This window comes from Lissotriton helveticus, chromosome 1_1, assembly GCF_964261635.1.
Source record: "Lissotriton helveticus chromosome 1_1, aLisHel1.1, whole genome shotgun sequence".
NCBI lineage: Eukaryota > Metazoa > Chordata > Amphibia > Caudata > Salamandridae > Lissotriton > Lissotriton helveticus.
In genome coordinates, this window is record NC_136057.1 from 1,196,062,856 (window position 1) to 1,196,087,354 (window position 24,499).

A 24,499-nucleotide genomic window follows, 5' to 3' on the forward strand; every position below is an offset into this window, starting at 1 on the left:
CACATACGTACTGTCTTATACAATCACTGATACAAGCAGACACTCATTTATACACCCACTCTTGAAATCACTTACTCTCACGTAGTCATTTATATACTCTAACACTCACATATACTGACGTAAAACATATGTAGTTACTCACACATATACCACTGAGACATTCATTCACTCCCCAACTCACCCATACAGCCCTTCCCAGATGTACTTTTGAATCCATACAACCAGTGAATCACCCACTCAGACATCTATGCACATAGTCACACCCCCCCACCCACCCACAAATATACTCAGGCACCCATACAGATACTCAGACAACAAATCAATAACCCATATAGACACTCATGTAGCTACTCACCAACTCATGCAGCCTCTTACACACCAACTGAGAGACTAATACAGACTTTCACACAGTTTAGTCACTAACCCATGCATTCAGAAAGACATGTTCAATCACTCACTAATACAGTCAGTCACGCACCTACTAAATAATCCATTCAGGCCCTTGTAAATCCAGTCATTCTTCAATACACCTTGGCATAGACATATATGAAAAATATTTAAACATTACAGAAACACACATTCACTGGATGATGTCATCAGTGGTGTCATCAGTGATGTCATTTGAGATGTAATCAGTGATGTCATAAGTGATGTCACTGACCATGTCATGAGTGATGAAATATGTGACGTCATCAGCAGTGTATTGTGGGCGCGCAAGTTATAGTTAGCTCAACTAACTATAACGGGCGAATTTCTCTGGTTTTATATGAGTCAAATGTCCAACTAACTATAACGTCCCTGAAACCTATGTTTTTTTGTGAATTTCAAAGGTTTTTTAAATGCTAATTCCTAACTATAACGTCTGTAAAACCTATGGGGGCAGATTTATGATAACTGGCGCATCCCCAGGGATGCGCCAGTTATTTTGCGCCGCTGCTCCGCCACCCATGGTGCGCCGCATTTACAATGCGGCGCACCATGGGGCAAAAACGGCACAGATGCGTGACGCATCTGTGCCATCAAGGTGGCGCATTGCTGGAGTTGCATCGCAAGCGAGACGCAGCTCCAGCAAGGCTCGGGGGTGCCCTATCTGACTGATTGCTGCGTCAAGACCTACGCCTGCTTCAAGCAGGCGCAGGGTTTTGACGCAGCATTGGCCTGAAAGTGACTGAGTGAAATCTTATAGATTTCACTCAGCCACTTTTGCGAGGCGCACCTGCCCCGGAACAGCCACAAGTGGCGCAGGGCTTTACAACGTGACGCATCTGCCTAGATGCGTCACGTTGTAAATGGGTCGTAGGGATGCGCCACGTTTACGCCGCAGTTGCGTGACGCAAACGTGGCGCATTACCAACATAAATCTGCCCAAGTTTTTTCAGTGAATATATAGATGTTGGACCTGGCCCTTTTTGGCAGGTTCACCCCGAAACTTTTTGCTTTTTCCTAGCCTGTTTCTGGAACCTAGTGTTGATGGTTTTAGGCCTTTGCACACTTTTTCACTGGGGTACAGTGTAAAGTGCGTGAGCTCTCTGTGTATGTGTGGTGAGTGACCTGCCCTCCCATAGGAATGAATGGGGAATATGTATGCCCATGGTAGTTCCTGATGTGTGGGGAGTGCAGGGTCGAGTTTGATATGTGCGAACTCGTGAGATTGAATGCTGCGTAATGGTGTATGTGGCATGGTTGTGTCTAGTCTAGAAGTGCCACTTTTAGAAGTTGGCATATTTGTGTAGTCTGTGACTGGCGTGTGATTGGCTGGTGAGCCTGGCCCAGGAGTGCCTGGGCCTGCTTGTGGTTTGACTGTCTGTTTTGAGGGTGACAGGGGCTGCAGAGCCCCCAGGAGGTTGTCTGAGTCAGCCCGTGGATGAAAGGCAGCATCTGCTGCCAGGGAAGTGGGAGGAGATAGCACCCGATAGTGAATGAGGCTGTGCCTGCCTGCCACAATGCTGGCTCCACCTCCCCGCTGGGCGACTGTCACCTCTGTGCCTGATACTGAAAGGACTTCCCTATAACCAGTTCTAGCTGGTTCTCACACTGCCTGCACAAATACTTCAAAGACTTTTCTGTGTATAAGAAGGGGCTGTGTCCCCTTCCAAAATGTTCTTGTTTTTGGACTTGAATCTGCCAGGGGCGTGCTGCTGCTTGGGCCCAGGGGAATCCCTGGGCCCTGCCCAGCCCCTGGACTCCTGAAGGACTTTGCTCTGCCCTGGGATCCTTTGTACCTTCTTCCTATCCCCCCCAGGACTTGCTGCATCCCCTGAAGAACTTCTGTGGAACCTTCTTGCTATAGGGGTCATTCCTAGGGGCCTGTGGGTGCTACCAGTGCCCCCAGAGCGATGGAAGCGCTTTATTTTATCTCCTAGCGCTTGAGAGCGTTTTTGCTGAAGGGCAAGCGTGTTGCCGTCACGCATTTTGCGTGAGGATTGGCAGGTGCCTACCCTGCGACTTGGCCCGCTGATGTGATCGTTTTGTGAGTGCCCACCTCGCTTCTCTATTTTATTTTAATAGCGAGGGTGCCCACCCCTCGTTATGCCCCTTTGTTCACCGCCGCGGCCCGAGCTGTGTTTCTTGGCCGCCAGAGATGCCGCGCTGTGATTGGCGGGCCTGGGAGGTTCGCCCTGTGAGGCCGCGAAGTGATTGGGCCGCTGGTGGAGGTTTGTCTCGGAGCGCCGCGCTCCGATTGGTGGATGCTCCAGAAGAGGCTGTGGCGTCGAGAGGGGCTCGTCCAGGAGCCGCTACCGGATTAGCCCGTGTGCTCCGAGCATTGCTGGGAGCCGCCGAGAGCCGTGACGAGAGGAGCGCCTTCGGGGGAGAGGGGCCCGAGTGATCGGCGTGACCCGGTGAGTGCCTGAGAAGGGAGAGGGGCATCGGGGCACATTGCCGGTGCCCGCCCCTCCCCTCGAGTGTGAGGCTCGTGTGGGCTCTTGGTTTGAAGAGCTGATCCCGGCCCAGCGAGGCCGCAATTACTTAATGTTAAGAGCCCAGCGAGGCTCGTGTCCGCAATTACTTGGTATTGAGAGCCCAGTGAGGCTCTTGGGGGCATTTGATATTTAGAGTCCAGAAGGGCTCACCGCCCACATGATGTTTAGAGCCCAGTGAGGCTCTTGGGGGACAGCAGTGCAAGAGCCTGTGTGGCTCCAACGTGGACGTATGTGTTTGGAGAGCCTGTGTGGCTCCAACCCCTGCGGCGCAGTTTGTCTAGGGCCAGTGAGAGCCCTTGCCACAGTTTGAAGTTCCCAGCTGCCCAGCAATTAGTGGGCAGCTGCACCGTTTAGGCGCTTGGGATTGTTCACAGGTGCCCAGCAAGTAGTGGGCACCTGCACCGTTTAGGCCCCTGACTTTTGGACCACAGGGCGTCTTAGCCCCAACAAGGCCAGTTGGCCTAGGGACTGCCACAGGTGGTGGCTTATGTAGGTTTTGCGCAATTGTGTGGTTTTTCCTTGCACCTCTGAATGTTTTAGGCATCATGTGTCTTTGCGCTATTGAGTTGTGTTTTCTTTCCTGGCACCTCTGAATGTTTTTAATGCATCATTTGTCTTCCTTGATTTTACACCTCTGAATGTGTTGGTTGATGCATCATGTGTTTTTCTCTCCTTACACCTCTGAATGTTTTATGCATCATGTGTTTACCTGTTTCCCTACACCGCTGAATGTGTTTTTGATGCATCATGTGTAATGTGTTCTTGCTTCTACCCCTAAATGTATTTTATTCTTAGGTGGTTGTGTTGTGCCTAGTATAGTTTATACTAGAGAGGTTATGTGTCCATGCGTGATCTAGGCCTATGGTTATTAGTATTGCGTAGTGTGTACTTACCTGTTCCCAGTAGTTACTGGATGTGATTTATAACTGTTATTTTGTGCTATACTTATTCTAAGTTCTAAAAGTGCTATTTCTAAAAGTGTTGATTCTGACAGTGGCCCATGTGGCCCTGTCCTGTAAATAATCCCTTATGAATATTGCCCGTGCCAATTGGCACAATGTACATGTGTGATTTTTATCTGATGTGTTTTGACAATACAAAAGTTATTTTAATATAACCTTGTGTGGAGTTCCTTTTGTGGTGTGCCCAGGATGTTGTTGCTGTTGTGCGCTGGCGCAAATGCTTTACACATTGCCTCCGAGTTTAGCCTCACTGCTCGTGCCAAGCTACCAAGGGGGTGAGCAGGGGTTATCTTGGCGTGTGACTCCCTCGCCCTGACTAGAATGGTGGTTTCTGCCTGGCTTTGGCGTCAGCCTTAGCCTACCAGAAATAGCCAGTTCTAACAATAGATATATAGATATATATATATCCTACTCAAAAGTTTAGTAGGCGAGCTTTCAGGAACAGCTTAATCAAACCAAGAGAAGAGGGTCAAATGTCAGCCATATTGTAGTGTTTACAAATTAGTCAGCACACATGAGAAGTATATGCATATCAAAGCAAAATACAATGGCACATAACCAAATATGCATCAAACCTGCTGCGTTATGGGCAGGACTGAATGTTGTTATAGACACAAACATTAATATTAGCAACAATAACAAACAATGAACCTAACACTTAATGTGCTAACGGTGCAAATGTAAGCCGCTACCTGGGCTGAAAATGCCATTGAGTACATGTCACATGTGTGATCCTCTTTTGGCGTGCTGTAAATCAAGCAAATACTATAAAGAGACCTAAGGTATGCCAGACATTTGCAGACCGTTGTGTGCCCCTCTTCTCTTTTCACCATGTAATGTTTGAAATGGCACCTGAGTGGTGTGTGTATTACATGTGACCAAGGCTGCTGGGCTGCCGAAACGCGTTATTGTAATTAAACAGTTTTCTACTTTGAACTTGGTTTGATTGAGCTGCTCCTGAGAGCGCGCCTTCTGAACTTTTGAGTAAGCTATTGACAGCCGGTACACTCTGCCGGCATGCGGCCACTCCCCTTGGGTCCGTTCGTTTCGGAAGGAGCTATGAATGAAGAAATATATATATATATTTTTTCTTGTGTTCTGTTTTCACTTTATCACAGTTCGTGTGTGGCATAAATACTTTTACGCATTGGCTCTCTTTAAATCCTGGCTACTTTGTTCCAAGGAACCAGAAAGTTAAGCAAAGGTTTATTTTTTGACTTCAGTGATTCATTCAGTGAAGGATTTTGATTATAATTTGAAAAGGGTCCCACCCTCTTAAAGTAATACTCCAATTTCTTACAGTCTTCATGTCTATGCTCCACTGGCCTCGCCCTCGCCGCTATCCCCGCATCCAACGAACGACCTCCAGCGGCAGATCCTTCTCCTTCCTTGCCGCTAAGACCTGGAACTCCCTCCCCACCCACCAAAGGCTTACCCAAGACCTGCTCACCTTCAGAAGACTCCTCAAGACCTGGCTCTTCGAGCAGTAGCGGCACCCCCTCCCCTCAGCACCTTGAGACCCTCACGGGTAAGTAGAGCGCTTTACAAGTATTTTGATTGATTGATTGATACTTTGTGCAGCCAGCTGCAGTTTCCGCTGTATAACACATCAGGGATTTAACACTAAAGAATTATCTCATACTTTTTCTAAAATATATAGGCAATGTTCATGGTGGGTACATAGAACAAACAAGATTGCCGGATTGGAGAGACAAAGCCAAAGTGTCAGCGGCATGGATTTCCAGACCACCAGACAAATGTTTACTTTCTTGGGACTCCTTTTTGAAGCCATTTGTTGCACTATGCTACTGTTATGTGATCATTTTTAGTAGCACTAGAACACAGATAAGTACAATAGCATATATGTGTAGCACCAATCATGAATCATCAATGAAAAATTAAGAAAGCTTTACATAAAAACGCAAAACTTTTCAAAATAGAGGATATCAGAAAAGGACCAACCTGTTCCATGATATCCTCGCGGTGAGAGTATGCTTTACAAATACACGAATAACTAATTTTGCCACACATATCAAGATGACCACATTCATCTGAATATCATGTTTGAGAAGTTACTCTGCAAGATTCTCAGAAATGTTTGTTCTAAATAGCATGGAGAAAAGATCACATTGTGTTGTCTGCTTAAATAGTTTAATGAGTCTATGCTGTGGAACTCTACGTCACAATGAAACTGTGCGTTCCTATAGCAGATCTAATTATTGTATGGAATTGTTTCCAAGTAAACATTGTTCCAACCCGTGCATAACCTGAGAGCTCCAAAAGAACTGTTCAGCTTAAATTGGACTCTGTAAATAATTAACAAGATCCAAACTGTACCTTCAGCATCAGTTTTGTTCTGTGAATATGAAGGATGTTTTCCAATAGTGCATCATAAATTTAATGGACAGGAATAACAGCTTCCTGGAATAATCCACTTAAATGCACTGGCCACAATAAAAAGAAGTGCACTTCTGGAAATTCTCCTGTGATTTGGTTTCATTGTGTATCCCTGTCAGGGAAAGTTTATCTGGTCTTATTTTAAACCTCAAGGCTTCGGCTCTTTTTCTGCTTTGGAAAGTAGCCTTTAGAATAAACTGTGCATGTACAACACTCCTTCATCTCTTTTTCTCATCACAGTACTTAGTACGTCTGATTCAAAAAGCCATTTAAACTAGCTTTTACATGTTCACTTAGCAGGATTTGCGACTGCTAGGTATTGACAAAATGTGACAGAATAGCCTTCAATTCAGTTATTTATTTATTTATTTGTAATGTTTATGGCACAAACCAGACTCACCAGGGTTGGAGAGTGCTTTACAGGAAGCAAGTTATATACGAACTGAAAAAGTTGGAGGGGGAAGGCTAAATGTAAAGAGTGCAGCTGTAATCTCTTTGTACAAAGGTACAACTATAGGGACAAACAGGGTAAGGATTCTGCATGGATTACTGCAATTTGTAGGTGGTTGGTGTTAGAAATGGGATTCCTGGTTGGCTGAGGTATGCACCCAGGCCGGGCAGAAACCACCACTCTAGTCAGGAAAAGCTAGATACACACTAAAGGTTTATCTGTGCTCATCCTCTGGTAGCTTGGCACAGAGCAGTCTGGCTATACTAAAGAGGCAACACAATGAATACAACACAAAAAGACTATACACAGGTTGAGAACAATAGAGAATATTTATCTTAGCAAAATAAGACCAGAACAACAAAACTCAAATTAGGAGAAGTCAAGATGTGATTTTTTTAAAGATTAAATGCCAAAATAGTGCTTAGAAGTCACTAGCGGGCAAAAGGTTACTTGAGGACATGAGGGACCAGTGCAAATCCAAAGTTTAGGACAACTGTGATTGACTGCAGGCTGGCTACAGGACCCAGACAGGTCTCATTGAAGAAATACTTTGGATGGAGCTTTTGTTGATGTCAAGAGTCTACCGCGTCGTCATCCACCTGCGGAAATGGGGTCCTGCATTGTCATCGAGCTCCATTGAGTGACTGGATTGCGTCATTGTCGAGTCAAGCAGAGCGTCGTCATTGAGCCATGAAGACTGTTTAACTGCTGTCGGGCAGCCTCTGCGTCTACGTCAAAGGGTGCTGTGCAGAACATCTCACGCAGTTGGTGCAATGTGTCAGTTTTTGATGAAAACAGCTGCAAACCTATTTCTGAGGCCCAGAGTTTGGAGGGGGTCCCTCAGGCAAGGGTAGGACTCTCGGAAGGCAGAGTTCAGCAGCACCTGCAGAATTGTATGAAGTATTTTGTGTCCCTGAGTCTTCAGGAATAGTAGGCAAGACAGCAAGACATTGGTGATCATTTGGAGGGAAGGCAGGGTCTTTGCAGCAAAGTCGGAGAGCAGCAGGAAGTAAGGCAACAAGCAGAAAAGCAGTCCTTCTGGAAAATCAGTCCAGTTGAGTTATTTAAGCAGCACAGCAGCCCTTCTGACAGAGAATCAGTGCAAGATCCAGAAGTGCCTGGTTTTAGGGGGTCAGAGACCCAGTACTTATACCCAAAAGTGCCTTTGATGTAGGTGTGACTTCAAATGTTCTCTCTGAAGTGCACAAGGATCCCTTTCAACCCAGTCCTGTCTGTCAGGCTAACTCTGGAGGGTAAATCAGTGCTTTGTGTGTGGAAAAGACACTATCTATTGAATTGTAAGTGTCAGCCCCTCTTTTTCCTCCCTGCCCAGGAAGACCCCTCAGAATTAAGATAAATGCAGATGAGTGCTCTGGATGCAGATGAGCCTCACCTTTCTGTGTTTGTGGCTGTGTAGAGGGAAAGCACAATGTTTAGCTGTCACTCAATCCACACGTGACTTGGAGATAGGCTGTCAGGCACAAAGAGCAGTAAGTACACAGAAATGTCCAAAAAGTGGCATTTCTGAAACAGTAATGTTTAAACGAAACTTCACCAGTAAGGAGGATTTATCATTCCCATTCCCAACATATGAAACATGGAAAAGCTACCCCTCTCTGATCAAGAATTACGACTTAAAGAGAATTAAGGAATTCCCAGTGCTAACTTATGAGAGGAGTATGCCCCACAGTAGTGGAGAATGAATTAGGCTGTTTGTCACTACCTGGACATGCAAAACATAAATGTACATGTCCCTTACTTTTACTTGCATAGCACCCTGCCCTTAAGGTTACCTTGGGCCTACCCTAGGGGTGACCTATATGTAATAAAAGGGATGTTTTTGGCCTCGCAAGTAGTTCCAAATGCCAAGTTGAAGTGGCAGTATTCTGCACTCACAGGCCCTGCAGTGGCAGACCTGAGGCAGGTTTGAAAGGCTACTTCTGGGAGTGCCACAATCAGTGCTGCAGGCCCACAAGTAGAATTTAATTTACAGGCCCTGGGTATATAGTATACCACTTTACAAGGGACTTACAGGTAAATCACATATGCCAAGCAGGTGTAAACCAATTATACCATGTTTAGAGGACAGAACACATGCACTTTAGCACTGGTCACCAGTGGTAAAGTGCTCAGAGCCTGAAAGCCAACAAAAGCGAGGCCAGAAAAATAGGAGGTGGAAGGCAAAAACTTTTGGGTAAGCCTTCAGAGAGGGTCATTTTCCAACATTTGGGCTTTAGTACATCTAATAATGGTGCAAATCAAGCATACGGTAAGCAACAAAAATTACCACAATGTGCGACCTTGAAAACATTTGTAAAGCCCTCACCTTACCTTTGGCTGCCTGGAAATGCCCAGAGATATGCTCCAGGGTTGGAAGGGAAACAAAGACTTCAAAACATGATGAGCAGGTAGGGGACAGGATTTCTACGTTGGAAACGAGAATCCTGTCACACGTATGGGCTCATTACGATGTCGGACAGAAAGCCTCTGCCCGACACGTCTCGGAATCAGGACCGACCTACTTGCGGTCGGAGGTTCCGACTGCCGGAATACAATGAGACCAAACACTGTTCGGTCAGATTCCCATTGTTTCCTAGGGGAGCTTGTGTTATACCTGAGAGCCGGCCATAGTACAGGCTCCTACGGGAAAATTGGGTGTGTGTATAAAACCCTACACCCTGTGGCAGGGACCCTATGGTGCCTGCCACACAGTGCAGGATTTAACAGGAGGAGGCATCTTAGATACCCCCTCGGCCACCAAGTGTAGGCTGCATGGGGATAGGGGGCCCTGCCAGAGGCTCCCAAAGTCACTTTCCAAAATCCTTCCCATATCAGGAAGGCCAGCATGGAAAGGCTGTTGGAAACCGACATCGTAATCCCAATGGCAGAAACGCCGGCCATAGAGGGGTACGGTATGGTTCCAACCGACAGGAATACTCTGCAAGTAGCTTGGAACTGAGTCCGAATGACTGGCCGGTGTATGGTCCGTCTGCGAACATCATAATCGGGAGGTCGGACTGTAATCCAACCGAGATGGTGGGAAAGGCTCCAACGTGGTCGGGAAGATTCCGACTGCCGGGCAGAGGCTTTCCGCCCGACATCGTAATGAGCCCCTTAGGGTATTTCCTGCAACTAACAACAAAGTGATGAAAGGCATAATTACCAGTGGCTGAGACTAATTCAAGCGTTCTGCCCATCATTTATCACTTCTTTGCGTGAGAGTGTAATGGGTATGCTCAACTGTACGTCCTGAGCTCACTAGACTGGACTGAAACTGCACATTATGGTTGAGATTCAAACGGCCAAAACCAGTTTAGGGGGTGCATGTGTTCTCATCTGGAGGGGACCTGGTCTGGCAGTTCAAACTGTACAATTCCAATTGGAACAGTAACAAGAATGATTTGCATATGACTGGCCTCCAACAAGTGTGACATAGTGAGCACAAACTATGGACCGGAATGTTGCCCAGAGTAACCACCAGTGGATGATATTAATTCAAATATTTATCCTTCACTTTTTACTTTTCTTAGTGGGTTGTTCAGGCACAAGTCACTACAAATATCAGATTATCACTGGCTGTCAGAAACTTTAAGTCCTTTCTCTGAATATTCCTGTTGATGTTCTAATTGTATTTCGTATGAAAAGAGTAGGTAATGTTGTTCTACTTCCCACTTTATGCTGCAAAGCTCTTTGCAGGTTCTTAAAGAAGTGACTCTGCCGTGCATGAGTATGCAAAAGCATTGCTAATGCAAGAGGATGGTGTATTTATTCATTTTTTAATTAAACAATTCCTCCCATTCATTCCCACTAAGGGACAATTATGATGTTATATGGACCCCCACCGACAGCCTGTCGGTGGAGGTCCGTCCGACATCTGGTGGCGTGGTCCAACTGCTGCATTATGATGTGCGGCTGTCGGAGGTGGTGGGAGGAAGGATCAACCGACGTTTGCGACAGGCTTAAGGAGCGAATACAACCATCAGTCGTACCTTGCCATGAGGCGGTGCCTGCTTAGGCATTGCCGTAGGACTTACGATGGCCCATTCTGTCTGCTTTTTCATGGTGGTCTGATTTTGAGGGTCCCTAGCAGGGCCCCAGTCCCCTGTGGGTCTCCGCAATGTGCCTCCCAATATCCATGCCCTGTGAGCCAGGCACCACATGGTGCCTGGCACACAGGGCATGGATGTTTGTAAATATCTGTTTTTCCATTGTGGCTTGTGCTGTGGCAAAATAACGATGGAATAAACCCAGATCTGTGACTGGGGATGAATGTTTTGCCATTGTGCAACATTCCATCCATCATCTTGTGTGTTTTGCTGTTCACCCTATGTGGGAAGGGTATGCTCAGACATGGGTCCCGTGCTCCCTACGGCACTGGAGTCAAGCTATCCTGGCTGATGACGGCTGACAGCCAGAAACTGGTCCTAGGATGCTTCATTCCGGTCCAGGGAAGACATGGCTTGGCAATTCGGGCTGGACTGTTCCCATGAGGCACAGGGTCAAGACTGATTTGCATATGGCCATGTCTGAACTGGGTTGGCTTGGTGAGCAAAATAAAGATGGATTAAACACAGATCTGTGACTGGAGGTGAATGTGTTGCCATTGTGCAACATTCTGTCCATCATCTTGTGTGTTTTGCTGTGGCCCTAATCGGGCAACAGCACAAGCAGCAATAGATTTTTTTTATTCCGACCCCCTATACGGCGGTTGCATTATAAATAGGTGGGTGGGCCCTGTGACTACTTGTCGGTCGGTTCCAATTCCACTACAGTGTTGCTGATCGGCATCGTAATGAGCCCACGTGTTTGGTGGCAATTACTAATGTTACTGTGCTATGATTTGCTTGCCCAGATTACATGATTCCAATATATTGGGAATTTTAATTTTCCTATTAATGTTTACATAGTGAATGAGCAATCTGAACAATAATGTTGCCTTTTGTTAACTGTTTTCTTTGTTGTGTACCAGGCACTGATAGGTTTTGAGGCATATTGGCATTGTTATATTGCATTATGTTTGATTACCCTTTGGCCATCAGGCTGCAAACAGCTTTGTTTTTAGAAAGAAAACTCATCTGTTATGGTGGCTGAGCAATTCCTAATCAAGATGTTTTATGCCAATTGGCAAAAGAATGTTGGTGCTCCTCTTTTTATGAGCTACAGGTACTTTAACCTTTCGTTTATAATTGCTTAATTGGTGCCCTTTGCTCTGTGTTCCATGATTGTTGCTTATTCAAGGAGTGCTGAAATGTTTGCCACATTTACTAAATTAGCAAGCTGGATCACTACAGTTAATTAGGCTGCAGCTAGGTTAGCCTTTTACAGCAGATGCCTCTATGTTGTTTTTTACATAGAAAATAAGTTATCATTCTAACACTGTTGCATTCTGCTAGTGCTCTTTAAAAATGTTGTTTCCCATTGCACACTGTCATTTGCAGACGCTCAGTGGGCTTGTTATAGAAGTAGTTACATTTTCTTCGAATTTAAGTCTGGGCTGTTGAGCTTCATTTTCCCCTCTACTCAACATTCATATGAATGCCATGTCGTCCTTTGATCTTTAGAGTTCTACTTTGCTGCTGAGGGTGGGGTTTAGGGTCTATTGGTGTAAATTGTAGAAGAGTCTTCCGTCTTGTAATAGGATTTCTGACCCTGGTAGAAATTGCCCTTGTGGCATGTGGAATGAGTGTTGGGTTAAGGCACAATGCTGTTAACTGTGGCCTGGTATACTACTTGACTTTTGTCTTGAATGTTTGTAGCTGTCTTTCTTTCTTTAACTGCATGTTTTGTGTGTTACCTTATTCGTTTCTTTCCTGTGTGCCTGTGTTTATTCTTCTTCAGTGATCTGCATATGCATGGCATCATACTTCTGTTGTTATGTTACTTGGTTTTAGACCCACTCTTGTTTTCTTGCTTGCTCACATCTGATCATAGTTATTACATTTGGAAAGCATCTTTGCTAAGTAGGAGATTACTGTACTGCAATTTCTTTTTGCTTCAGTTGCAAGTTCTTTCCTAAAATGTCACCTGGATGTCACTTTGTTGATATTTATTTGTGGCTGGCTTGTAAATGATATTTGGTTTTCTCTCTGGTCTTGTAATTCTCGTTTTGGATCTTACTAGACAATTTTCTGGGGACTGTGAATGCGAATGGTTGCGATTGCATGTTATAATCTACTTTGAGGTTAGGTGAATGTTGCTGTGGGGACTCCTGCTGGGCTATTAATGTTTGCGAGCCCATGTGATTATATATGGATGGAGTCTTACCCCTGTTGCTGTCTCCAACTCAGAAGTAGTACAAGGCGGTATCTTGAGAGTGATTTCATGGCTTGAGGATATTCTGTAGCATATCATATTTTGTTTGTTATTTCATCGCAGTGGTCTTTTTGCTTCATTTGTAGAGTTTCATTTTGGTGTGACTTATTCTCAGTCATTATTACTTAGTATCATTGTCTAGCTCCAGGACCATATCTTGTCCATTTAGACGTACCCGTCATAAAGACAATGTGAATATGGCTACACACCCTGCCGGTTCATGGGCATAGTTTAGGCACTGTCACTCCTTGAGACCAGGCAGCTGATTTACTAACATTTTGCATTGTGGCAGCACCATTTGTTTAGTATAGCCATGAAGCTAAATGGTAGCAGCGATTTACAAAGCCACACAAGGGACAAATTGATGCTCTTGACTATGAAAAAAAAAGATACCTTACAAAGGGGAAGCTTTCCATGGGTGGAGAATGAGCGTTCCAATGGATCCACCCATAGGTTTTTTGACACAATCTCAGATGCACTATCAATCAATCAGTATTTGTTGAGCACCATTTATCACCACAGAGGTATACAGGTGCTGGTAATATTGTGCCATAATGGTGCACCTGGGATTTCGCCATAATGGTGCACTTCTCTAACCTAGTAGAAATATCCTTACTTCTCATTACTTTTTTTCTACGTGTGATGCATGCCGTATCACACAGAGAAACTGGAAAAGGCCTTTGCAGATCATTTTTGTGCAGAAAGATACCCCATCCTGCACACACAAAAACAATCCCATTCGTAAAGCAGGTCCACTTGCACCACTACTACTTAGGGGCAGATTTACAAGCCCCTTGTGCTACCAGTACGTTACTTTTTATGACGCATCGGCAGCGCATTTCTCTGCCCCATATTTACAAGGAAAGAAAAAGCGACCCGTGTGGCTTTTCCTTTCCTTGTAAATGTGGCCCCTTTATATGCAGCACTTTGCTTGAAAGCAGCATTCCATGGGTGTTGCTGTGGATGCTCCCACGCAACACCCATGGAACCAGACCCATCGCCAGATTTACGAGGAATCGTAAACCTGGAAATGCGTCAGTATGCTACGCCACCCTAGGCGAGGCACAACGAGGAGAAATGTTTTCATTTATCCTAGTGTTTTATCTCTTTCAATGCGTGCTGCATTCTACAGCATGCATTGAAAGAGAAAAATGCCTGTAGTGATTGTTTTCATGCAGGAAGGTGCCCCTTCCTGCACAAAAACAATCTCCCCATGACGCAGGCTTCCTTGCACCATGGTGAAAGGGTGCCTGCTCCAGTGCATGGCAGCTGTTTGTGCACCAGCGCAGGGGAGAACACAGGAATGCGACATATCATTGGAAATATGTTGTATTCCTGTGCTCTGAAAGTGCCGCAGCCTGGCGCAGCCAAAGAGCTTGCGGAGCCGCGCTGCAGCACTTTCTTGTAAATCTGCCCCTTAGTTCATAAACCCTGACATAATGATGAAATTAGATTTTTGATAACTTAGGAAGAAAAGTAGCTTTTTCAAACTGTCCTCTACCGTGCATAATGGCTTCAATCAAACAATCATTCAAGGATTTATAAAGCGCTACAAATCACCCGTGAGGGTCTCAAGGCACTGGAGTTGCTACCTGCAAGGTGGTGAGCTGCTCATTTGAACAGCCATTTCAGAGTCCTTTCCTGAATTGATGGAGCTATGAGGCAGTCCTGAGGTGCAGGGGTAGGTGGTGCTTAAAACAAGTTTTGCCACTCATCACACATCGAGAGCTGGAATGCGAATACTTGACTGGGAGAGTTATTAATCCAAGCTTAGAGAGCATTGACCTGCCTTTTGAGCCCAGGAAAGGCCCGGCTGTTAACTAGGGGTGTGTGAAGTGTGTGTAATTTGTTTTCACATAATTACCCGAAATTTTTGGAAAATTGCACAAACTTATGCTTACTTACATGAAATGCAAATTCAGCATTTAGCACTATATTTTAGCATGAAATTTGCCCTTGCATCTATTTTTGGTGTGAGAATGCATTTTGTGCTAAAATGAGTGGCAAAAAGACAAGTGTCATGAACAACAGAAAAAGGAAAAATGAGGGGAAATAAAAGTATTTCTCCTCATTGCTCCTCCATTACGCCTTCCCTGGTGAAGCGTAGGAATCTGACGCATTCCTGTGTTTATGAAAACCTGTACATCTGGTTCCATGAGAGTTGCATGGGAACACCCATTGAACGCCCCTTTCAGGAAGAGCACTGCATGAAAGGGGACCATATTTACAAGGCCATGAAAAGCCATGCAGACTGGCTTGGTAAATATGATCCAGCACACTGCATCACCGGAGCGTCGAAGACAGTGACTCTCTGGTAGCGCAAGGGGCCGAGGCCTTCAGTGCGGGAACAGGACTGGGTTACACCAAGCAGATTATCTACAAAGGGATGCTGAGTCTGTAAGAAGAGGCACCTACATCAGACCAGAGCTTGTCATTAAGGTTTGGAAGATGTGTAAAGGTTCATTAAAGTCAGTGCGCATGTTGTTGCACTCCGTGGTCAAAGTTTAAGTTTATAATTAGCGAAGACAAGGTTTCAATCATTTGGAACGAATCACATAGAACAGTACATTGTTAGAAAGGGAAATAGCTGAAAAAGGGAAGCCAGTTAATACAAGCATTGGCAAAGCCAACTGGTACTGCCCAAGACACAGAAGTGCAGACCTAGTGGCTTTTCCACTATTTGTTTTTGCCCCACATGGCCACGGTGCATGGGCATGCATGTCTGGCACCCATCTTGGAATTATTTTTTTCCTATAGAAAAATGCATATCAAAATGATTGCCGCACATTTGTGAGCATGCATGTGGTTACATTGTATTGCATTTTCTTAAATCCTAAGAGAACACATTTCAAGATAGCCTCCGCACATGAATATGCATGCACTAGCATGGACAGCCGTAGTGGCCTGGTTAAAAAAAAACAGTAGGATGGCTGCTCGCCAACACTGGATCAAGAAATATTATGATTTTTTTTTCTCCCCCCCCCCCCCTGCACAGGACATGAAAAAAGCAAAAAAATACAATCAAGTTTCGATTTTCTAGGACATTTCTATATCTCAGGTTACAATAATTCAGCCTAGCAAATTATAATTGGTAACCAAGAGCATCACTCAAAACAGCTGGAAAAGAAAAACCGTGAAAAGAGGATCAAATAAACATAACCCCATGGATACAGCGTGGTTAATATTCCTGGTTTACATTGCACACCCGCCTGGAAACTCTATAGAAGTTCTGTGTTTCCTACCACCCTATTCTTCCAGTCTGTTATTGGTTTCCAGATCTGAAGACCAAGGGATCTGCCCTTCTTCCCTTTTCTAGCATATAGCGCTTTTTCCATGTTGTATATATACAAAAGCCTGGCCAACCATTGCTGCATAGTGGGGGGGAGCTTATCTCGCCATGCCGAAGCTATGCATAGACGAAATACGGCCATAGCTACAAACAAAAAGTTCTCCAACTGTGGTTGCTCTCCAGTACCATCCAATCCCATTAATATTACTTCGGGTGTCATCATTAACTTACAGTTCAGAGATCTATCTGAAAACCCTTTGATTTCTTTTATCAGGGGAGCCAGGTTGGGACATTCGCCAAACATGTGCACTATATCTCCCTCCTGGCTATCGCATCTTGGGCATGTTATCCCTTGTGTACCCCCCACTGTGCAATTCTGGCTGGAGTATAGTATAGCTTGTACAGGGTCTTATAGGGCTGGGCTTGCAATGAAGAAGAGCGGAGAACCTCCTGACCCATCTGTAATGACTTCTCAAAGATCCCCTCCGTAATCCCTAACGCATCCATCCATTTTGCTTCAAATCTACCCGTCGTCTCCCCTGTGTGCTATAAGTTCGGCATAGAACCTTTTTATAGTGCAGCCATGCCCCCTTCTATTACTTGTAGTATTATATTATCTCCAAATCCTAAAGGTCCTCCTCTCTTTCCAGCCAATAAGCTTCTTATCTGTAAATACTTAAAAAACATTCTTGTGCTGACCCCAAATTTTCTCTGTATCTCTGAAAATTGGCGCACTCCTAACGGGCCTATCAGATCCCCCATTCTTTTTACTCCTAACCGTCCCCATTCCTTGAAAACAGTATCAGCAAAGATCTCTGGGGGTAATGTGGGGTCATTCTCTAACCTGATATATGCATGATATCTACCAGTCCAAAACTCTTTTTAAACGCCTTCCACACCTTTTAAGCTGCCTCCATGGTCTTGAATCTGGTCCTCTTAAAGTAGCTCGGTTCAGTATATCTCAGGAACACATTCTGTGCCTCCTCGCCTAAAATTAAACTGAAAATCTCTAATGAACCGGTGTAGAATTCTAATTTCATCTCCGCCCCACCGATAAGGCCCGTTATTTGCTGCAGCACTGCTGCCCAATAATAGAGTCTCAAATCCGGTAGTGCCCACCCCCCCCCCTCTCTCTTGGTAATGCCATAAATTTTAGTGCCCTTCTTGTTTTACCTTGTGACCAAATAAACCGGTTTATTATGAGCTCTATTCTACTAAACAAAAGTGGGCTATAAATAGAGGGATAGTTCTAAATATATATAGAAATTTCGGCAGGAAATTCATTTTGATAAAAATGTACCCTGCCAACTATGGACATGTGCAAATTATGTACCCTATTCAAATCCTTCTTCGCTTTCGAGATGATAGGAGAAATATTTAAGTCCACCAGATTACCCAGGTCAGCAGTGATAGTTATTCCTAAGTAAACCCCCTCAGCCACCACCCGTGAATCTGTGCATGTTGCGTATGTATTCTTTATAATTTGTGTCTTAGTTTTATTTAGTGCATACCCCGCAACCCACCCAAATTGCTCCGCCTCCTGCTCTATTTTACTGATAGCCTCTGCCGGTGAGGGTGTGATAATCGCGATATCATCCGCGTATGCTAGTACCTTAATCGGTCCCATTTTAGTATCTAGCGGCCTAATTCGATCATTTAGCTCCAATTTCTTAATTAATGGGTCTATGTAAAGTGCAAAGAGCAGGGGTGAACACGGCCACCCCTGTCGTGTGCCCGTGTAATTCTAAATGGGATAGTGCGGCCGGTATTCACCCTTACACACGCCGTTGGTCCTGCATATAATGATTGTATTGATTTTATAAATCCTTCCCCGATTCTCCCTTTCCTTAGCACTGCCCACAGAAATTCCCACGCCACACGGTCGAAGGCCTTTTAGACGTCTAATAGCATGGCTGCCATTGGTTTCTCCTCTGCCCCTTGTACGTCAAATAGCGTGATCATCTTTCTAACATGCAATGTCGTTCCTCTATGTGGATTAAATCCATGCTGGTTAATGCTTGCTAGTTGCACTATTACCCTAGCAAGTCTGTTCGCTAATATTTTAGAGAAGATTTTTAGGTCAGCATTAATCAAAGTAATCGGGCGGTATGACCAGGGCTCTGCTGGGGGTTTCCCTTTTTTTAGGATTACGACAATATCTGCCCCTGCCCAACTAGCTGGTATAGAGTGCCCTGCCTGTGCCTCCCTAAGTGTCCTGACTAACTCTGAGATGATTGATGCAAAAAACACTTTGTAAAATTCTCCGGGTATCAGGTCCGGCCCGGCAGCCTTGCCGGAAGGCAGACTGAGCATAGCCTCTTTAATTTCTTCTGCCTCTAAACAAGTCTCGAGAGAGTCCCTATCTACCTCCTGTAGGGCTTTGCTTGTCAGTTCTTGCAAATACCTCTGGATATCGGAAGGGTCCCTATCCTGCTCCTCCTCATAAAGTTTACTATAGAACTCCCTAAAGACCTCGAGGATTCCTTCCCTATCTGAAACCATATTGCCTCCACTGTATCTTATCTCTTTAATTTCACCTTTTGCCATCCTCTGTCTCGTGCATGTTGCGAGTGTCCGTCCTACCCTTTCACTATATTCATAGCATTGCTCTTTCTTAGCATTGTATATTTTAGCTGATTTTATTGCTATACTCTCTGCTGCATCTGCTTTAGCCACCATGGTCTCCATTAGATATTGTTCCAGCTCCCGCCCCTCTATGATGGCCTGTTCAAGTCTCTGCTCTGCCTTCAACAGATCACTGTTTACCTGATCTACCTTAGCTTTCTCCTTTTTCTGATTGGCTAGGCTAAAGCTCAGTGTCTCACCTCGCACCCCGGCTTTAAAAGTATCCCAATCATTTCCTGAATTAGTGCTCCCTCTGTTAACGTCCCAAAAGACCTTTATCCAAGCGTGCATGTGTGTAATATAGTCTATATCCATCAGAAGTTCTCTTTCAAATGTCCATGATTTAGCCTGTCTTTTAAGCCCAATACCCGTAATTGTCAATAATAGGGGGTTATGATCAGACAATATACGGGGTAGCCTTGCTATCATGAGGGTATTTGAAAGTAACCCGGAGGTAAAGAAGTAATCCAAATGGACACACTTCCTATGGGGGGCCGAGTAGTAAGTGAAGCCATCCTCGCCCACTTTAAGCTCTTCCCAAACATCAATAAAGGCGTTGTTACTGGCCATACTTCGGATTGCTCTGCACACCCTTTTTTTCCTTCCTTGGTATAGTCCCCTATTATTCAGTCCCAAACCTGATACCCCGTCGATGTTGAAATCTCCTGCGAGGATCACTCTTGGTGCCCAGGTAGCTAGTTCTATATCCAAGAACTCAAATACTTCAGGGTCGTCCTCTGTTGACCCATAGACGGACCCAAGTGTAATCCAGACTTCTCCAATGAGACACTCAATCAGGGCCAACCTACCCCAAGGATCTTCTAATTTCTTCCTAGTGCTAATATTAAATAGTTTAGTTAGAATGGCCACTCCCCTGATCTTGTTCCAGCAAGAAAGGCTTGTTACCTTCTATGTGTGTCTCTTGTAAACATATAAATTCCGCCTGAGTGTTTTTAATTAGTAAAGTTACCTTTTGTCTTTTCAGCATATCATTCAGCCCACATACATTCATTGTTAACACCCTAACTTTTGAACTCATCATTAATCTTTATTGTTCCTGAACCTTTTAAGCCAGAGAGATAGAGTATCTTTTTCTACCCTCAATACCACCCTTGCTGCAAGTACCATTGTCTGGATCAAGAAATAACTGATGACTTCATCTTCATAAGTGCCTTTCTGCTGCTCGCATTGAGACTGAGGAGCTATTTTTCTTTCTTCTTCCCTCCCACCACCTTACCTGTATTGCTTTTTACCTACCAATTCTCACTTGCCTGTATTGCTCCTTCCCCTCCTTCCCCTCCTTCCCCTGCTTGTCCATGTTACCTCTTTCTGTCCCATCCCCCATGTCTGAGTTGCTGCTTCACCCCCATTGTCCTTGCCAATGTTGCTTCTTCCCACTTACTCCCACTGCTATTGTACTGTACAAAAATAAAAAAAATTATATGATGCAGCCAGCACTGGCAAGGTAACAGCACTTTTTTTGCTTCCCATTGACTGTTCCCACCTGCTTTCTGTTGTCTGTTTTACCCACTTCGACCCGCCATAAGAAAAGAAAAAGTACCATGATCCGCCCAGCACTGGACATTTCATAGAACTTTTTTCCTAACTTTTGACTGCTTCTGGCTTCAAATGCAACCCCAGGTGTGATGTCTTGCCTGCCTCCGAACCTGAATATACTGCAGAGGCAGGTATTAGACTACCAATTGTCCAAATCCTAATCGTCATTTGTGATTTGATTTTGCAATGTATGTTTTTAGGATCAACCAAATTGATCTACTATGTTATTGAAAATGAGTTGGCAATTTTATGCATAGATCATAGATCGGTCCATTCTATGAATTCTCTAATGTATCTCAATGCAAGCAGTTAGACACCCTTTGGGATCCTGTTCCCCCCAATTTATTTTTGAACGTATACAAATGCACACAGGTGTCCCGTCAGTTTCGATCTGTCAGTCACCCTGGGAGAATTGATTACTGAGCGCAGCATGTAACTATATTTCTTTTAACATGCCCCTTAATGATAATAATATGATGCCACCTGGCCACTGCCTCTCACTTATTGTGGCCTGACATATACCATCGTTGGACATATTGGGAGGCATCTTGGTGCACTCTTTGACTTGATGAACTAACCATCCTATGATGGCCGCCACTACACACCGTATTTTGAATACACTTTTGCCTTCCTCCATTTCCATGCCGATCAGTACCATGTGATCGCAATTTAAAGAATGGAGTTGTTCGGCGAACTCTGTTACGCTGTTGTGGCCTGAATTCTCAGCAAGAAACTAAGCATCAGGTATGTCTTTAACCCCATGGCCCCTAACTTGGACACTGGTTAACTTCTGTTCCGAGTGGACTCTCACGGAAACTTTGTTTTTCGTGTATTTTATACAGATGCCTGACTGAATCAAAAGACTTGACAGTGTATATGACGAGTATCTCGGTGCCCGACTCCATTCCTTTGGCTACCGGTATGCGCCCCTTCTGCTTTGTTCTTTTGTTGGATTGTTTGACAAGCTACGTGCCCCTGACGCTCGCTTTATTTGGTGACGGTCTGATTGTTTCCTTTCAGAGACCCACAGTTGCCCGATTTATTCCGTATCTATCCACACATTGATGTGATTTGGTGTTTTCTCTGTGGAAGTACATGTATGCAAGTGTCCCATACCATCCGTGATCTTACCTGGAATTACAACGTGGCGCACATTGTAAGTTCACTGATTCTGTTCCAGATACGCCTTTCGCCATCTAATCTGTCTGGCATGGGTTGACTCAATTCATCTTTTCTTCCCTATCCAGAATGACGCCTCTCTCCAATGCTACTCACCCATCTATGTACGGTAATCATTTCTGAGACCAGAGGTTGGTCTTGGAGTCCAGGCTCTATGCCCTGTAGGACTGTTAGTTCTTTCTCCGCCTTTGGAAACGAGCATCCTTGGTATGTCTTGCTTGCCTTAATTTTGATGTGCTTAGTTTTTAATTAATTATTTATTTGGGAGTCGACCCTAATTGTTAATTTATGTACAAGATAGGTCTGTGTCCCTGTCTCTTGTCCTGATGAAGACCCCACTGCAAGGGATCAATTCAAGCCTGCTTCCATAAAGGGGTCGACACGTCGACTATGTCCCTGTGTTTCCAGCTTCACTCCAACATTTGTGTTATTCATTACATTCATGAAGCATGTCGTCTTGTAGTGTTATATTTGAACCTACGGTCATGTACATTTAAGTTAGAGTATTTGCTAATCTACTACTGTGTGGCCTTTTGGCTTTTTTCTATGTCACTTACCCCTTCTTACACTCACTGCACATTTCCCTTCCCCTTTCCAGGGCACTATAACCAATAAGTTTTAAGTATTGTATCATGAACTGTTGCCCTATTGGTAGGCTTAACTTCATTGCAATTAAAACATTGTTAGAAGATTGACTCTTTTGTCTATATATTTGGACTAACTTGTGTGGTTTGCAAATAATTTTGAGTGTGTTTACTGGGACCCTTCTCTCTCAGCGCTATACTTACCCAGGTCCCAGTGACGATATTGGGTGAACCCTTTCTTTGCAACCTCATCTGAGCTGCAGCAGGCCTTACAGCATCACGAGGGAACCTTTTAGAGGTGCATCACACTCCATGCTCACTATTTACAAATGAACCAGAAGTTGATTTATCATCATATCCTGTCCGGGTTCACTGTATTGTCGATGTGTGAGTATGAGAAGCTGGAAATGCATAGGTAGCATTGTTTCTGCTTGTGTTTTTTCATGAAACTAATGCAAGAAACCCTAACAGACTTTTTAACATAAGAATGTGGACTATAGGTATAGTACTCAAACTGCATCTGGTGATGTTTAAGTAATAATTTTTTACACGCCTTACCAACCATACCCAACAAATCAATTAGCCTCTGACTCCACCACGCCAGAGAGCTTTCAGAGACCCTCTGAGGGGTACAAAGTACTAGACAGATGTTAAAATTCATTCTCTCACTTTATAAAAAGTTATGTATCTATTGTCACAGAAGAGGCTGATTTCCTGATACATTGAAAGACCACTAAGGCATGTAGTTTGTCATCGACTGCTTGCTCCCTCTCACCCTCTGTGTTTGCTTGATTCCTCCAACTCTCCCTCTCATTGTCCGTACCTACGTGATTGTTTGGCTTTGTCAATGTTTTTAGCAATATGCATGTTTTTCTTTTGAAAAGTGCTATCATGAGGCCATATCACTCTTTTTCTAAAAAAAATTCAGCCATGCTGCTCAACAGCTGCGCTGTCAGGCAACATGGCACAAAGGATAGACAAAGTCAATAGCGCTCAACCTATTGTTGTTGCCAATGCTTGTTTAATAAAGAGAGCAGGCACAAGGAAAAAGGGGGTGAGCTGGAAGAAACAGAGAAAAGGAGAGAGAAGACTGCTTTATGCACTAAAATACACATTTCCAATGATGGGCAAGATCCTTATAGCCCGGCTCAGGCTCAATCCACTAAATTGGTGCATGGCCTAGTTGAGATATTACAGGACAATAATGGGTTTTGTGGTGAGCTAACATTATAACAATAATTTAAAAAAAATAGTAGGAGAAACATCCAATTATTCAATTCTTATTCAAGTTTATTCCGAACACAATATCATGGACAAATTACTAGAAACCATATTTAGGAAATGTCATTCCATATCATTCCAAATTGTTTCCACAAGTATTTTTACAGTTGACTTATTGCTAATACACAATATTTTTAGTTCAACATGTGTTTCATGGCCACACATAGTGCTTCTTCATGGCTGAAATAGAGAAAAAAAGAAGAAAAGAAAACATTCTTGTATTATAATATATATATACTTTTCACATTAAGTGATATAACATACATATTCAATTTTCAAAGAAACATGGGTCTCCATCTTGTCAGACCATCATAAGTTAAATGTTTGTGTTCTCATCAAATTTTTCACTAACACACTTGTAACGCAATACTTCCCAACTCTTTACTTATTTGCACCATGAGTAAAATGGAATTACTAATATTTATCTTCAGTGTTTGACACTAGTCCCCAGTGCACTCGCCAAATTGAATTAAGCTGATATAAATCTTGCCTGATGAAATGCTCATATCATTCGGATTTAAACCTATTTTTTACACTCTTGCTATTTCAAAATATCTCTGAAGAGAAATGTTTCTAAATGAAAAAGAGAAAAAGAAAAAAAAAATCAAACAGGTAAAAACATTTTTTTTTAAAGTGAAAATCATATCCAGTCTCAATTACATCTAGTATTTCTACATTAATTCGCTCCAAAATGTTTTCATAATTATTTTAAATTAATCCAGTATCTCCAAAACCCAAATATGTCAAAATTCTAAACATTGATTTCACTAGTTCCTATAGAGCATACCAGATCATAGGAGTCTAGAGCATTTTTATTTCTTATTCACTGAGTTTAACTGCTGTTCTGCTCAATTGCATTACCATTTCTAGAGGTCCATTTAACTAACCAGCATCATTAAATGGAGCAGTGTATTGCTCCAAAGAAAACCCACAACATTCAG

The 24,499-nt window shown here is 43.9% G+C and overlaps 1 protein-coding gene across 3 annotated transcripts in view; it reads right to left on the reverse strand.

Moving 5' to 3' along the window:
• The window catches only part of LOC144772462 (uncharacterized), a 347,480-nt gene that overhangs the window by 216,128 nt on the left and 106,853 nt on the right, over positions 1-24,499 (reverse strand). For 2 of the 3 annotated variants that reach the window (XR_013599754.1, XM_078656816.1), the window contains exon 1: positions 5,846-5,986. The exons of the other annotated variant lie outside the window; for it this stretch is intronic. Coding sequence is in view for 1 of the 2 variants with exons in the window: in XM_078656816.1 (XP_078512942.1) it covers positions 5,846-5,914 (69 nt within the window). In the remaining variant the exon portion in view is untranslated. Of the gene's footprint in view, positions 1-5,845; positions 5,987-24,499 lie in introns of those variants that run through there. 3 annotated transcript variants of the gene reach the window in all.